Source organism: Phycodurus eques, chromosome 8 (assembly GCF_024500275.1).
Source record: "Phycodurus eques isolate BA_2022a chromosome 8, UOR_Pequ_1.1, whole genome shotgun sequence".
In the NCBI taxonomy this organism is placed as follows: domain Eukaryota; kingdom Metazoa; phylum Chordata; class Actinopteri; order Syngnathiformes; family Syngnathidae; genus Phycodurus; species Phycodurus eques.
In genome coordinates this window covers 13,780,799-13,798,020 of record NC_084532.1, presented here as the reverse complement: position 1 = coordinate 13,798,020, position 17,222 = coordinate 13,780,799, and the positions used below count along the sequence as shown (strand labels likewise).

The following is a 17,222-nucleotide window of genomic DNA, read 5'->3' as shown; positions in this document are numbered from 1 at the left end:
GTTTGTTTGTATGTGCCCTGCGATTAGTTGCCAACTAGTTCAGGGTGTACCCCGCCTCCTGCCCGAGAACTCAAGATAGAAATGCAAATAAGTCCCCATTCTGTGTGCAGTAGTCCTTATTGGTAAGCTAATGTAGTCGCCATCTGTGACACTGATTCCTTATTCCTGTTCATGAGTCAACAGAACAATATTAGCAGTGGAGCGACTGCGTGCTCCACAAAACCCGCTAACTCGCTCTAGTGCACAAACTTGCATTCATGCAAAAGGGTAATGGTTAGTTTTGTAAGGACATTCCTGAGAGGGTACACCCTGTAAAAGGTGATTTCTAAATAAACTATCAATTAACTATAATGGGTTTCTAAAATAGCTAAATGTTATGACCACTGTCTATTATCTTACTGAACTTTTCTTTATTTGGTGCACTCACCTAAACCAACAAATGTGTTCTGAAAGTGTCAACAACAGTGTCACAGCATTGTTGGAAGGGGTGGCAGAGTCACTTCGAGCTATCTCTAAGGACTGGTCAAGAGGAAGCATGAGGTTGAGGAGACAGAAGCACTGAAATGCTCTTCTTGGCTGGCGTCATCCGTTATCAGCAGTGCACATGGCAGCTTACTGATAAAAACATCTGAGTGGGATGTTACTAATTCAAACACATAGGAGTCGCCACACTGCTGTTGTCGGAGACCTGTTTGTCTTTAGGAATAAGACAAAGCCCAAGCCATGACTTCCGCTGAGGTTCACAGGTTATCATCTATGTTTGGGATCATGAGCAGATATTTTCTTTCTCAAAGCTTTAACCTTTTCATCTCTTTTACCTCATCAGTCCATAAAACCTTCCTCTCAAACACACTGGTACTGGCGCCTAAGCTGTGTGTTGAGGTCAGGCCAATTGTAACTAGTCGGATCCTCTCGACCTCACAAACCAGCTGACGTTCTTTTCCTGCCAGAAAGGTGACATTCCACGTCCCTAGAGCTAGCTTCTGTAGCTGGGGATCCGACCGGCAACAGTAAAACCAATAAAACCAAGTAAAACTAATAAATATTAGATGATGGTGATCACATTTCTCTTTGAAAAAATATAATTGGGGCCTCGTGTTTTCTCAGGTTGGTTATTCAGTAGTGAGATAGAGGAAGGAGAGTTGTAGGTGATCACTCTGTAACGTCTCCTAGAAGGCAGTAACTTGTACTCTGGGGCACATCAGTGGGGCACACAAAACCCTCTATCACGGTAAGGTGATGGCTTAAGGAGCCTGTACAACTCAACTGAAAAAAATGTGAGCTCTTTTTGAGAATGCAAATAAAAATACACAACTGAGATAATGCGGTTGCACAAGTGTGCAAACCCTCTTATAACTAGGGATGTGGCTGTGTTCAGAATTAACCAATGACATTCAAACTCATGTTAAATGGGTGTCAGCACACACCTGCCACCACTTAAAGGGCCTCTGATTAACAGTTCAAGTTCATATTCTCGTAGGCTTTTCCTGACATTTTCTTTTTCTTTCTAGCAGAGCCTGAAGGTTTTGTGCTAACACTGACTGGTATTTGGAACTGTTCAGATGTCAACGTACCTTTTGAGAATCCGCACTTCTGGATCATCAAGGAGTTATCTTTTTTCAAAAGACTTTACCTTGATATAAATATACTTTTGACTCAAGTAGACTATATTTTAAGTGAGGTATTTCTTAAGCAATTGTTGCGAAATAGCAGATGAGGCATTTTGTTTTTACAAGCAAGACAAATGGAAAGAAGGAAAACCCTGCATATCTGACTTGAGAGTTTTCCGGTACATGATGCCAGTTGTCCTTTTTGTAGCCAGCCTTACCAGCTTGACATTTTCATACTTAAATAGCACTTGTGACACACATCAGTCCCCACTTGATGCTGTAATACAAGCATAATGTAATGGGGGAAAAGTTTTCCATCTTTTTGTGTTACAAGTCAGGGGACCCATCTATTTTTCCCACTCAATCTCTTCATCCATTGTTTTGTTTTGATAAAAAGCAGCGGCTTCCTCTCTGCTGCGATTACAGCTGGACGGTACCAGCATGCTGGAGCTAAGGGTTACTAAGCCACCTGCATGCAATTGCGTCAATGTGTCATGTGCGACTTGTTTCCTCACATTGTGCTGCTGCTCGCATCCTCAATGCAAATCATTGGACACGTCATCCCTCAGGAGATCAAATGTGAGTTAGGGAAAAGCTAAAACAAGCTGGATTGCACTTTATAAAAATACAAGTACCCATCTGCTAGTAGTGGAGTTTATTTATAAATGACTGGACTCACATAATGCTGGGTCTGATTTAAAATTATTAAACACAAATCATGACTGTTCAGTGAAAAGGTTGTGACTTTGTTTTTGTGTCAAAATAACAAAGGAGTAATTTTTTTTTTTTTTTTGGATGGGCAACAAGGTGGTCCTTCTCACAGTCCAGCATCCTAGTTCTGGGTGTGAATCTCGGCTCAGACGTTTCTGTGTGGAGTATGCATGTTCTCCCCGTGCTTGCGTGGGTTCTCTCAGGGTAGCCCAACTTCCCCCCCACACTCCAAAAACATGCATGGCTGGTTAATTCCTCATGGGTGTGAATTTGCGTGTGAATGGTGTCTACTGTATACTGTTATGTGCTTGCCATTGACTGGCATCCAAGGTGTACCACGCCTCTTGCCAAAAGTGAACTGGGATATTAGAAAATAAATGGATGGATGGATGAATTCATAGATAACTAGATAGATACAAGTTGGATTTCAAGTCATTAATTTTGTGTGAAATAAAATTGTCTCCAAGACAATAAAAAAACATTGCGCTCCACATAAGTATACATGATTGGAGTTTGGACAGTGCAAATGTACAATGCAAAGAATGACAGCTAAAATATTGACACAATTTCCAATTTTTTTTTGCAGATTCTGTGTAAACATTGCAATAGATATTGGTCTAAAAAGATTGTATAACGAGAAAATAGCATTGTGTTGTCCCCGAAGCGATACACGTTACAAGTTTGAATTCAAGCACTGACAATAGACATTCAGCATTATGATCTATGACCGTAAGCCTGCTAAGATCATGTCATTCCTTGACGATTCACAAGATAGGTTAAATGATACAAAAAAAATCTATTATTAATGTCATATCTCTTTGTTTTGTTATGGCCCCTTAAACCCATTACCAGTAAACATCATGCTAATCTTCAGTTTTAAAACCAAAATTCTGTCATGGTGGCAGGATGTTACGCATATGCAGGTGTGCCAAGTGACCTTGTTGAGAGAGAAAAAGCGACAGAGAGCGTAGAATTGAGGGCCAAACGAGGCTGCAAAGAGCACCGAGTTGGCCAGCTGGGGGATACGATTATTGTCTGACCTCGTATTGGGTTGCAAAAGTCTGCCCTGAAGCCGGGAAAAAATGCAGGATCACAATCCTTTGCATTGTTCAAGCCCCTCCGCCTCTCGTTGCTGATTCTCGACCCTCTCTCTGTGACGCTGACCCTGATCAAAAACTGGAAGGATGGTGTTACAGGAAACTTGATGTGCCGGGGGAGATAGATCAACGCCGTGGTGACAGCTCCCTCTTCACCTCTGTGTTGACTGGCTGCCTGAAGGAGGACACGAGGTGGAGGATGAAAGTTTGGGAGAGGGTAAATGGACTGAAGTCATTTATGAAGTGAAACAACGAATGTGACCTTTTCTCCTAAAAGTGGTTTGATTGGGTCAGAAAGGTGCCCCATCTTAACACTTCGCGACATTTTACAATTAAAAGGTGGAAACTGGGCAACGTTCGAGGTAAAAACTCCCCTCCAAATAACAGACTGCTTCTGAACTGTACAATTTCACAGCCATTTAATGTCCAACTGTATGGTAACATGTTCCAAACTCAGTTTTACACATCAATCATCATCAATTAGTCAATATTACAGGAATTTGCCACTCTGGTCAAAGTGTATTATCATCACCTTGTGGGCATAATGTCATGGTCTTGCCATGCTCTCATCATCATTCCCTATTTACTTGGAGAGTGGGTGGCCTGGGCCTGGCACATGTCTATTGTGTAGCAAATATGGGCCTGAAGAGGGATGTGCCTCAGTGTGCTGTTCCATCTCCGTTAGCATCAGGAAACTAGCAAACAGCAAACATTAGGGCTAATAACACCTGACGGGCAGCAGAAACTGCACTTAAGTGTAAACTAATAGGACTGATAGCAAGAAAATTGCAGATAAAAGCAATGGAAGCTCACAATAAATGTTCACTTATTCTGTTTGCTGTGCCATGTGCGTTCCCTTTTTTGCCAAAGTTTTGATTAAGTGACTTGCGTATGACTTCAATGATGTATGACAAATGCCAGACCTTAAAAACACACTTAGCATTAGGCTCGATTACAGGGATTTAGGGCCATAGGCAATGGTACATCAAATGCAATAAAGATGCATGAGGTACGGAATTGATGTGGTCATGCAGTTAAGTGCACCAGAGTTACAGGCCCTGTCATTAAGATTCATATTTTAGATATTAAATAAAACTACTTGTTTGAACTTTTTATATAATGTTAAAAATGTAGCTCTATCTATCAGATGTAAATATATCACAAGATTTAATCTGTAAGTGAAGCAAAGCAAATTTATATAGCGGATTTCATACACAAGGTAACTCAACGTGCTTTATATTATTAAAAGCATTTAAAACCCCATCTTATAAACATTTAAAACGATAAGAAAAAATAAAAGTACAATTAAAACAGGGTACAGTGCAAGAAATATAATTTAAAGCTGCAAAAGTTGTTTTTAACCTGGACTTAAAAACATTCATACTTGGGGCTGACGTCACATATAAATCCAACAAAAATACTATTAGGCTCCCCAATCACACCAGGGAGCAAAGTCTAGGCCTATCCAAATGCTTTGTCATTCTAATACAGTTAAAAAAAAAAAAAAGTACAGTACTATAATGTGGTTCAATGGTACTGTTTCGTTATTATAGTTCGTGGTCCCACACTGTAAAACTGTGTGTGCACAGAGGTTGTTCATTATCCAGTGAGTTTACATGTTCATTCATTAGCCATAACATTTTCTTTATTTAGATATGGGATAAATACTACTACAACTACAGATATAAGCATTGCTTCAGTTATAGATACATTTATTAAATAAATATATCAAAATACATATGAAACATGAATTTTCCAACTCAAGATGCTTCTTTTTGTTTCCTAAAGTAATGTTACAGTATAGGGAAGTCCTTCATTTTTGTACATTGAGTGACAACAGGAATACTTGGTCATTTTAAGAAGATTGATTATAAAATGACTTATTTTATTGTATAAAAACAAATGCATGGTTTTTTTGGGGCGTTGAATGGATTAATTGCATTTATGTTCGTTTCAATGTGGAAATATACTTTTGAATGTTTTGGGATACGAGCGTGGTCACAGAAAAAATTAAACTGGTTTCTCACAGCACCACTGTATGTTTAAAGCGTTTAAATGTTTTTTATATGGTCTCTCTATAGCATATATATATATATATATATATATATATATATACACACACATATAGTTTCACCTCATCATCAACTTTTTGTAGCAGTAGTTGTGGAGGACGAGTGACGATAAAACTGTTGTTTCCTGGTAGAACACGAATGGGAATAATGAGGCAGTGGTTAAGTGTGGTGTTGATTTCTGACCATTTTCACTACCTATATTAGCCCTACCTCCAGTCTGTCGTCCCAGTCCACCCGGGGACCCTGCAGAGCATGGCCGGCTGCACTGCTGGGGTTCAGCCTGGGAAAATGTGGGCGCCAGACTCCACGTGGCATTTCTCTGGATGGCTCCTGGCTCAGGAGTCCGTTCGAGTCTCGGCATGCTTGCAAATGCGGAGACTGAATCTATGCTGAAGGCAAGAAAGTGACGAGAAAAGAAATAAGTACAGCCTTTGCTAGTTAGTTAGTTTGTCCACTACTGAATACAGACTTGGTACACACAATGAGCAATGACAACTGTGTTAGCGCTACAATTGCTTAGTCATCCAATTAATGTAATGTTATCGAGTCATTTTGTACAACATCAGTTTTAATTGAAGCCACTCTCACTGGGCTGGTGCGATCATTTATTCTTCTCTTATTTGACGAGCTGCTCAGGTGGCACAACGTTCATCTTGACGTTGACATATGATAGCACTCCTTCATCTTAAAACCTCTGCTTCTTCATACCAGACTTAAATTACTGTTTACCATACCACAAACTATTGCTACTATAATATTGTTCTCAGCAATTGTACAAGTTTAGAAAGGTGTAGTACACTTGGTTTTGTGATAATAGCAGTTTAAAGAAGCAACAAATCTTTAATACAGATTTTATTTCCACACATGCAAAAGCAGGGAAGCATGGTGAGAAAGCAGTTAGCCCATTTGCCTCACGGTCGAGAGGTCCTGGGTTAGAATGCTTGCCAAAGTTTTCTCCGGGTCGTCTGGTTTCCTCCCGCATTCCAAAAACATGCTTATACTTTAATCAAAGACTCTCACTGCCCAAAGTTGCGAAAGTGCCTCACAACTGTGTGGCAACCAGTTAAGTGCGTACCCCATCTCTCGTCTAAAATTAACGGATTTGGCTCCAGTTGCCCGCAACCTTGATGTGGACAAGCGGTACATAAAATGGATGGATAATTATTTTTTTTAATTGCTTAAGATACACACAGAAACATTTAGTGATGGTCCAAATTGTCCTCATTGGAAAATAACCTGGTAGACCAAGTTAATATCCTAATAATGTCCTGTCTTTCTCTACGCTGAGTCATCTGACTGGCTCCAGCATCTCTGATAATATCTACAATTGATGATCCAATTGTACGTCTACATCCCTCTGTTTCGGCGGGCTTGGCACCACTACATCAACACTAAAAAGACAGCTTATAAACATTTAAAACAAAGAGGGGGAAAAAAGTACAATTAAAACAGCGTACAGTGCGAGAAATATAATTTAAAAGTGGAAATGCTCTAAAAAGCATGAGAAGAAAGAATCATTTGTTACATGAACTCAAAAACATTCACACTTGGGGCTGGCGTCACTTCTGTTGGCAACTTATTTCATTTGTGAGCAGCATAATAGCTAAATGCTGCTTCACTATGTCGATCTCAGAGCCCTACTGGGTTTATATTAGCATTTCTTTCATGTATTCAGGACCTAAACCATTTACTGATTTATAGACCAGTAGCAGAACTTTACACTGGCTTCCAGTCAGCTTTAGAATAGATTTTAAAGACTTTAGAATTGGAGTAATATGCTCTGACCTCTTTGTTCTGGTCAGAACCCGAGCTGCAGCATTCTGAATGAGCTGCAGCTGTTTAATGCTCTTTTGGGGGTGTCCAGTCAGAAGACCATTACAATAGTCAAGTCTACTTGAGATAAAAGCATGGATGAGCTTCTCCTGGTCTACTTGGCACATGTAAGCCTTCACTCTGGATATGTTCTTCAGATGGTAGAAGGCAGTTTTAGTAATTGATTTGATATGACTGTTGAAAGTCAGGTCGGAATCTATCAGAACATCAAGGTTTTGGACTTGTTCTTTGGTTTTTAAAGAGCGTGACTCCCAACAGCAATCCTTTTATTTATTGCCAAAAACAATTATCTCAGTTTTTTGTGGTTTCATTGAAGAAAATTTTGGCTCATCCAGATATTTATCTGTTTTAGACAGTGACACAACACCTCAATTGAACTGGAGTCATCTGGAGACACTGCTAGATATAACTGTGTGTCATCTGCTTAGCTATGATAGTCAAAATTAAAGTTTTGAAGAATTTGACCCAATGGTAGCATATAGAGGCTGAACAGGAGGGGTCCAAGAACTGACCCTTGAGGGACTCCGTAGGTCATTGCCATTCGATGAGATTGAACACTTCCAATGGTTACAAAATCACTCCTTTCCTCCAGGTAGGACCTGAACCATTTAAGGACTGTTCCATTTAGCCCTATGCACATTTCCAACCTGTTCAGCAGTATATTATGATCTATCGTATCGGTACCGGTTGGTTCATTTCAAACTTGAAGGGTAGGCAGGCAATTCAGATAACTATTTGCATACAAGTCACTCAGACATTAAACGTAAATTTTCCATAATATGAACCCTTTAAAAGAAACCCATCAGATCTCTGCAACATGCACTTTGATAACTGTGGAGAATAAAAAGATGAACAAGTTAGGCAAGCGAGCATTGGTTGGACTAAAGAATGTACAGTCCAAATTTTATGGCTGTCAGAATAGATAATAATATTGTAAGCTGAAGCCAAATCCCAGAGTAAAATACCTACTGAGACTGCAAATTGAAATATGCAACAAGAACAGACCATTCATTGTCCTCTGACTTATTTCTATCAGCAAGTGAAATTGTAAGCAGTTAGCAGTGTGTCTAAGTCTTCCTCCAAGAAGGGAATGCTTATTTTTAGCTCTCTTAATGAACCAGACAATTCAAAATACAATACTATAAAAACAGTCTGTATCATATAATAGCTTAAAACATCATAAAAACCACACCTTTTTTTCCCACTTACAGTTTGTCTTTGCTAGTGAATTTTTGTCTCAAATTACCTGTTAAAATGTTCATTGTGTTTCTCTTGGAGGCTTCCTTTTCTGGCTTGTAGCTCATAGGATTGGTCCAGACCAGAAGCCTTGGCCGGCCGGCCGTACTCCGGGTCTGAGTGTTCGAGCGTTTGTTCGTGAAATTTGTAAAATGTAAACAAAACGTCTTGGTGAGATTTTACAAAATATATACATATTTGCTCAAGGGCACTATGACGGTAGTCAGGATGCAGACTGGCATTTTTAAAACAGCTCATTGCAATTTATTTTTGCCCACAGAGAAACTTGAACTGTGATCCACCGGTCTCAAAGGCTAAGCCCATACAGATTTAACTACAGTCTTTATGACCTGGGCCACTGCCACCAAATGACTGTGGGACAAAATAAAGGCATGGTTTGACCCTTGCGTTTTCGTGCCAAAGTTGTTTATTGATTTGTACACTGGGGCACAGTCATGTTAGAACAGAACTGGAATTATTAAAAGCTGTATCCTTAGACTGCTGTCATAGTAGTTTAGTAGTCTACCCACCGGTGCTGTGATGCAGGGACTCAGCCGTGCGTGGGTGATTGCCATAGCTCGTGTGAGGTTGAGAATTGTTCTTGAAAGAAGAGGCATTTCCCGTCTCACTACGGTTTCCAAGCTGAGGGTTTCTCCCTTCTCTGCCACCCATACTACCCTGACTGCCTGGGTGGTAATTCCTATACATGGAACACAGAGTAAGTCACTGATGGTGTGGTGGTACATTCGCCTGACTTTGGTGCGGGCAGTGTGGGTTCAGTTCCCACTCAGTGACGGTGTGAACGTGAGTACGGATGGTTGTCCGTGTCTATATGTGCCCTGCGACTGACTGCCGATCAGTTCAGTGTGTAGTCTGCCTTTCGTCCGAAGTCAACTGGGATAGGCTCCAGTTCCCTGTGACCCTAACCAGGATAAGTGGTGTTGAAAATGGATGGATGGAACACAGAGTATAGATGAGTATATAGAAGATGCCTCAAATGGTATATTTTAAACAGTTTCTCCCAGGCATTTATTTTGTACTACTGCCTTCTATCTGTGATCGCTTGCATAAGAAGTTAAATGTATTAAAGGCCGGGTAAACTGACCAAAAACTTGTAAAATTGACACACCACCACAGAGAAGAGTATTGTTTTGACACACCACAGAGAAGGGTATTGTTAACAAATCGGACAAACTTGAATGAATCCTTTGAACGTTCAGCTGTCAATCAAATACGTGCCGAGAATTCCCAGCAAATGCACATTGCACGAGAGAGGCACTCTGTGGCAGCCAGGCAGTTTTTAAGATATATATTTTTCAAGTTGTAGGCATAGTTTGATGGCTAACTGCAAGCTGTAATGGTAGAACTGGGCCAAGTTATTATGAATAAGGAAGTAGCAGTTACGCCAAATGGCCATTGTATGGATTATGGGCGCATGGTAATTATACTGTATCATGGATGAGGGGCGAGTCATACTGTTCCCTGCTTGCGTCATCGCACTCCCGTTTTAGCCCTGCCCAAACAAGTTTAATGCTGTATATCAACAATTCAGTACTAATTTCTTTGATGTTTTCAACACCTACCTTCATCCATCCATTTTCTTTACCGCTTATCCCCACTAGGGTCACGGGTTGCTGGAGCCTATCCCAGCTATCTTCGGGCGAGAGGCGGGGTACACCCTGAAATGGTCGCCAGCCAATTGCAGGGCACATAGAAACAAACAACCATTCGCACTCACATTCACACCGACGGGCAATTTAGAGTCTTCAATTAATATACCCTACATGTTTTTGGGATGTGGGAGGAAACCGGAGTGCCCGGAGAAAACCCACCCAGGCACGGGTAGAACATGTAAACTCCACACAAGCGGGGCCGGGGATTGAACCCCAGTCCCCAGAGCTGTGAGGCAGATGTACTAACCAGTCGTCCACCGTGCCGGCGACTTACCTTCAAACATATTTAATATATTAAATTGACTTTATTGGGTCTTGAATAGTTTATCATTTTTATACTTCTCACTTGAGCTGCTAATTTTCACGCTCGTGTCAATAAAGATATGGAGCTGTATCAACAAGGTATTGTCTGGTTACTCAGTGCATGCATCAGTTACTAGAAGCAAGTGCATCACAAGTGCTTTCCTATCAATACTTTAAAATAAAACCAAACGATACAACACAGTGCTATCAATTGCTTTTTGTCATTCATTTCATACCTCAACCGGAAAGAACCCTGGCAGGCTCTTTCAAACTCTATTCTGACCCCCTTCTTTCTCTGACCCACTGCTCTAGTTATCAAGATTGTAAAAGGTTGAAAAGTTACAGCAAAATAAACAACACAATCATTGTCACAATGACCTCTTTGGTCTTTATTGTTGTAGCCGTGAGTCATTTTCTGATCATACGTTTTGACATATGAGGTTCCTTTTGTGCTTAAGTCATGTGATCTCCCTGAGGAGAATTAAGTCTTTCGAGATTAGATGTGTTATTCTAAAAATTATCCCTTGAGCACTGCATTATCTCTTGAGCACTGCACGCAGCATCTAGCTGCGTAAACACATAATGTTGGACAACAACTAGTAAAAGAAAGACTAAAACTTAAACAGCGCACATTACTTGTACATTTCACTTACACTACGTTAGTGTTCCGATGGGAGCTTGGGGTCACCGGTCGCTGAAGAGGCTCATCAATGCTTGGGTGATGCTGCTGGTTTGACTTCTTCTTCACTTTGGGTAGGTTGGTAATAATCTGGTCAATCAATCCACGCAAAAATTAGCATGGAAGATTTCATTTCTTGAAAACATTTATTTGTCAAATCACTGTATTTTTTCAACTACAATGTGTTTAAAATACTTTTGCACATGTGGAAGGCTTGTCTTGGACAATTGCAGCCCATTTTGAGATGAAAATTATACTGAAACAGTGTTAAGAGTATAATGAGTAATTGCAATAATGATTGTGAAACAACAGTTTCACATCTATAAATCAAATATGGAAATGCACTTTTGTGCTTATTAGGGATTTACCAGAATTTAGGGGGGTGTAATTGGATATAAACATCACTTTACTTAACAGTACTTTTGGACTGGAGCCAAGATAATAAAGCTGCTCTGTAAAGTTCCCTAAATGTAAACATTTGCATCTCTTTTGAGTTCCTGCTACATCTTCAGTAGGGCAGCATGGTGGGGCATTAAGTCAGCGCATCTGCTGCCGTGCTTGCGTGACACAAGAACCAAACCTCAACTGCCACCGTGCAAGTTCACTTGCATATTGTTGTGGAGTTGGTTTCAAGTCTCTGTGTGTGTGTGTGTGTGTGTGTGTTGTGTTAGAGTGTTTGGTGCTTACACCCAGGTATTCTGTAGTGAGCAGACTTTCCCCAGACAGCTCTGTGGTCTGTGGCTTAAGGACTTCCTCTTTATCTCTGTCTGACTCTATTAAATCTTCCTGTCACAACACAAATCACACAGACATAAGCAATATGATATTTTTAGTCTGCATTTAGTAACTGTACATGTATGAATCCAAAAATCTACTCTGTAAACTTTGTGAGCAATTTAGAGTTGTCAATTAACCTACCATGCATGTTTTTGGGCTGTGGGAGTAAACCGGAGTGCCCGGAGAAAACCCACGCAGGCACGGGGAGAACATGCAAACTCCACACAGGCGGGGCCGGTATTGAACCCCTGTCCTCAGAACTGTGAGCCAGACGCTCTAACCAGTCGTCCACCGTGCCGCCTATCAGTTTTCCTAATACAGTAATTCAAGATGTCCATCCATTCATTTTCTGAGCCGCTTCTCCTCACTAGGGTCGCGGGCGTGCTGGAGCCTATCCCAACTATCATCGGGCAGGAGGAAGGGTACACCCTGAACTGGTTGCCAGCCAATCGCAGGGCACATACAAACAAACAACCATTCGCACTCACAATCACACCTATGGGCAATTTAGAGTCACCAATTAATGCATGTTTTTGGGATGTGTGAGGAAACCGGAGTGCCCGGAGAAAACCCACACAGGCACGGGGAGAACATGCAAACTCCACACAGGCAGTCCTCAGACCTATGAGGCTGACGCTCTAACCAGTCGGCCTCCGTGCCGCCTAATTCAAGATGTGCTCCCCTTTATTTACTTTTGTGTGACAGTGACATGATGTCTAAATAGATGTGTAGCAGCACAGTGTTAAGTTCAGACTTACATCATTGTCATCCTCATCCTCTTCTGACTCTGGTCCTTCCTCCTCCGCTGAATGGAACAAAACATTTACGTACCCAACTCCACTACATACTAAATAAAACAACCTAGATCTCAATGAATGAAACATCCATCCATCCATCCATTTTCGGAGCCGCTTCTCCTCACTAGGGTTGCGGGCGTGCTGGAGCCTATCCTAGCTACCATCGGGCAGGAGGCGGGGTACACCCTGAACTGGTTGCCAGCCAATCGCAGGGCATGAATAAAACATTTCAGTTAAAAATATTTTCATTTTTTCATTGCAGAATACATTGAGAACTAATTAACATAAGAAAGATCACTGGAAATCAGAAGCGTTAATCCATGGAGGTCTGGAGTTCAGAATCATACTCAAAATAACATTGGAAAAATCTATTCTGTGCAAATTCCTCAAGAGAATGCAAAACGAGGCTCAGTGATGTGGAAGGCTGCCACATGCTTGACAGATCCAGAGGGATCTCTTCTTAGACCTGGATCATCCTGTTGTGCGATATGGCTACAGTGAACAGAACGAAACATGTCCCAGAGGTGTCCAACCAGATTCAGGTCCTGGGAACAGACAGGCCAGTCAATAGCACAAATTCCTTCGTCATGCAGGAAATACTACCACATGAATCAGAAGGAATCCATGCCCTGCTGCACCAGCATATGGTCTGACAACGGGTCTGAGGATCTCATCGGTGTAGCTACCGCTAATGTCAGTCAGGGTACCTCTGGCTACCACGTGGAGGTGTGTGCGACCCTCCAAGGAAATGCCTCTCTAGACCATCACATGACCTACCACCCAGGCAGGTTATGATGGAACATGTTGCAGGTAGCAGAATGTTCTACATCGCATATCCAGACTATTAGATGTGCTCAGTGTGAAACTGCTATCATAAGAGCACAGGGTGCCAATGGGAAATCTGCCAATCTCTGCCAATTTTTCAATTGTAAAATATGTGCCTTGGCTCCATAATGGTTGGAAATCACTGATCTAGATACCGTGCTGGGACACACACCAAACCTAGCCACAGCGCACATTGATGTTTCATCCTGGCTGAGACACACCACCTGGACAACATCCCCGCTGTTCCAGACATTCCCTCATGCTACCTCTAATGGTGAGGGCACTGACAAAAATGCAATAATTACCCAAAATAAACCAGCATCACTGGCAAAATGCAGAAAATACCCAAAAATAAACCAGACAGGATGAGGACAGAAAAAGGGAGGTTTGGGCCACCAACTGCAGAACCATTCCTTAATAAGGGTTGGATTGCCTCTCATTTCCACTTCTTCCCTTTGCACAACAGCAGATGAAACTGATTCACAATCAGTGTTGTGCTTCCAAACTGGACTGATTGGTATCCCAGAAATGTGATGGACTTGGCGTTACATTGTAATGATTATGTGTTGCCTTCAGTTTTTCAAGCAGTGTAGGAGAAATAGCTTAAAAATAATTTTATATATAATAATAAGAATAACAGTAAGAATATTACTACTACTAAGATAAATAATACATATATAATAATATATAATAATACATAGACATGCATTGTTGTAAACGACTAAATAAACCATAAATATACATTCACTGACCTGAGTTGAGCTGTTTAATGATAAAGCCAATTTGTCTGTGAAGCTCTCGATTATCCTCCTTACTGTAGCAGCAGAGAATCTCCTCCACACTCTTCACACAATTGAGCAATACACACATTCAGTTGGTTTATGTATCTGAGCTGAGCAACAGGAAAGCAAAACACAGCAGCTACAAACATCTTTGAAGACAATGTACATCTGCTAGGTGTGTTGTGACATTTAAGTTCCTATGCCATCAACTTTAAAAAAATATTTGTCATAATCTTTGTTGTCCTTTCATGGGGTATGCAAGGTAATTTGGGTTGAAAAAGCAGAGGATCTCCCTTTTCAAGCTATTCTACTTGGCCTTATAGACTTAGCAATTGAGACGGCACCATTTTGCATTAATATTTAAAATGTAAATAAGCTTTACTCTGATTTGATCGCTATTATTTTTAATTTAAATATACAACCCCAATTCCAATGAAGTTGGGACGTTGTGTTAAACAAATAAAAACAGAATACAATGATTTGCAAATCATGTACAACCTATATTTAATTGAATACACTACAAAGACAAGATATTTAATGTTCAAACTGATCAACTTTATTGTTTTTAGCAAATAATCATTAACTTAGAATTTTATGGCTGCAACAAGTTCCCAAAAAGCTGGGACAGGTGGCAAAAAAGTCTCGGTAGAGATGTCGAGAATAATATACCGAGATGTCAGTACAAGTCTGCCAAAATAGCACTGAGAAATCAGTTCACCAGCTCCACTCGTATAGGAGGAGCATTTTGACATCACCACATCAACGCTCCAGAATATATTTTTTTTTTTTATCCGAAGACATCACGTTGAGCATCATACGCCTTCTGTATTGACACAACGCTTGACATCACGTAAAAACGCGCTGACACCACCTCAGTACACACACAATGAATAGGAAAGTGAGGGAGTCAGACGCCTTTCCAAGTGCAGTGTGAAAGAGCCTTAATAGGGAACGTAAAGTGAAAAGGAAAGTGGGTGAAAATAAAAAGGGGATATTTTGAGGTTTAGGCTCGTCCTCCGCTTCCATTCACTTTATTGGACCTGCGTGCAATGTTCATCACCCGTGCAAATTTGGCAATAATGAATGCAAGCTTCATCCATGGTTACATCATAAATTCTAAAAAGAGTGAAGTATTTTTGTAACACACAACATAAACTATATTGCCAAAGGTATTCACTCACCTGCCTTGACTCACATGAGGTCAGGACTCTGTCCAGGCCAATCAAGTTAATCTACACCAGACTGTCATCCATGTCTTTATAGACCTTGCTTTGTGCACTGGTGCATACTCATGTTAGAAGAGGAAGGGGCCATCCATCCATCAATCCATTTCCTGAACCGGTTATCCTCACCAGGGTCGCGGGAGTGCTGGAGCCTATCCAAGCTATCTTCGGGCAGGAGGCGGGGAACACCCTGAACTGGTTGCCAGCCAATTGCAGGGCACACATAAACAAACAACCATTCACACCTACGGACAATTTAGAGTCTTCAATTAAACTACCACGCATGTTTTTGGGATGTGGGAGGAAACCGGAGTGCCTGGAGAAAACCCACGCAGGCACGGAGAGAACATGCAAACTCCACACAGGCGGGGCCGGGGATTGAACCCCGGTCCTCAGAACAGTGAGGCAGACGCTCTAACCAGTCATCCACCGCGTAGCGGGAAGGGGCCAGCTCCAAACTATTCCAAAGTTGGAAGCATGGAATTGTCCAAAATCTCTTGGTATGCTGAAGCATTTAGAGTTCCTTTCACTAAAACTAAGGGGCCAAGACTAGCTCCTGAAAAAAAAAAAACACACCATCATCCCCCCTCCACACAACTTTATACTAGGCACAATGCAGTCAGACAAGTACCGTTCTCCTGGCAATCGCCAAACCCAGACTTGTCCAGTAGATTCCCTGATGGAGAGGCAAGTCACTCTAGAGAACGTGTCTCCACTGCTCTCGAGTCCAGTGGCGGCGTGCTTTACGCCACTGCATCCGAGGCTTTGCATTGCACTTGGTAATGCAGCTGCTCGGCCATTCCATGAAGTTCTCTGCACACTGTTCTTGAGCTAATCTGATGGCCACATGAAGTTTGGAGGTTTGTAGCGATTGACTCGGCACAAAGTTGGCGACCTCTTCGTATTATGTGCTTCAGCATCTGCTGACAGCGCTTCTTCGGTTTACGTGGCCTACCACTTTACGGCTAAGTTACTGTCGTTCCTTAACGCTTCCACATTCTGAAATAGAACTGACAGTCGACTGTGGGATATTTAGGAGCAGGGGAATTTCATGACTGGACTTGTTGCACAGGTGGCATCCTATCACAGTTCCAAATTGGAATTCATTGAGCTCCTGAGAGCGACCCATTGTTTCACAAATGTTTGTAAAAACAATCTGCAAGCCTAGGCACATGATTTTATATACCTGTGGCAATGGAAGCGACTGGAACACCTGATTCCGATTGTTTGGATGGGTGAGCGAATACGTTTGACAATATAATGTATGTATAATTCACAGACTATATTTGTATGACTTGGCAGCGGTTGAGACTTGCTCGCTTAAAACCATGCCGGAAATGCCGTGTTGCCGTTCAGCCGAGTTGAGTGGATGGGTACTAATCGCGAAGTTGGTAGGTGCTTGAATATTTAGTAGCTATTACAAACACACGGAAAATCTGATCCAGTCTTTTTGCAAACATTATGATGTTTATTGACTTTTGCATTAAATTCAATCAAACCGAATAGATGTCAAACTTAAACCATGTCACAGACTCATTTTGGGTTAGGGTTAGGGTTAGGGTATGTTATCTGTAAAACACGAGGAAATCTTTTTATTTTGATGG

General features: G+C 41.3%; 1 protein-coding gene across 9 annotated transcripts in view; it reads right to left on the bottom strand.

The window, feature by feature from the left end:
* Positions 1-2,876: 2,876 nt before the first annotated feature.
* The window catches only part of LOC133406045 (lisH domain-containing protein ARMC9), a 41,231-nt gene continuing 26,885 nt past the window's right edge, over positions 2,877-17,222 (bottom strand). For 4 of the 9 annotated variants that reach the window (XM_061683265.1, XM_061683266.1, XM_061683267.1 and 1 more), the window contains 9 exons: positions 14,366-14,456; positions 12,750-12,796; positions 11,902-12,000; positions 11,189-11,304; positions 9,090-9,259; positions 8,570-8,675; positions 5,701-5,879; positions 5,553-5,614; positions 2,877-3,593 (listed from right to left, as the gene is read on the bottom strand). In XM_061683265.1, coding sequence (XP_061539249.1) covers positions 3,231-3,593; positions 5,553-5,614; positions 5,701-5,879; positions 8,570-8,675; positions 9,090-9,259; positions 11,189-11,304; positions 11,902-12,000; positions 12,750-12,796; positions 14,366-14,456 — 1,233 coding nt within the window. In that variant the 3' untranslated portion in view covers positions 2,877-3,230. Of the gene's footprint in view, positions 3,594-5,552; positions 5,615-5,700; positions 5,880-8,569; positions 8,676-9,089; positions 9,260-11,184; positions 11,305-11,901; positions 12,001-12,749; positions 12,797-13,426; positions 13,450-14,365; positions 14,457-17,222 lie in introns of those variants that run through there. The other 5 variants (XM_061683269.1, XM_061683271.1, XM_061683270.1 and 2 more) reach the window with 5 other exon arrangements.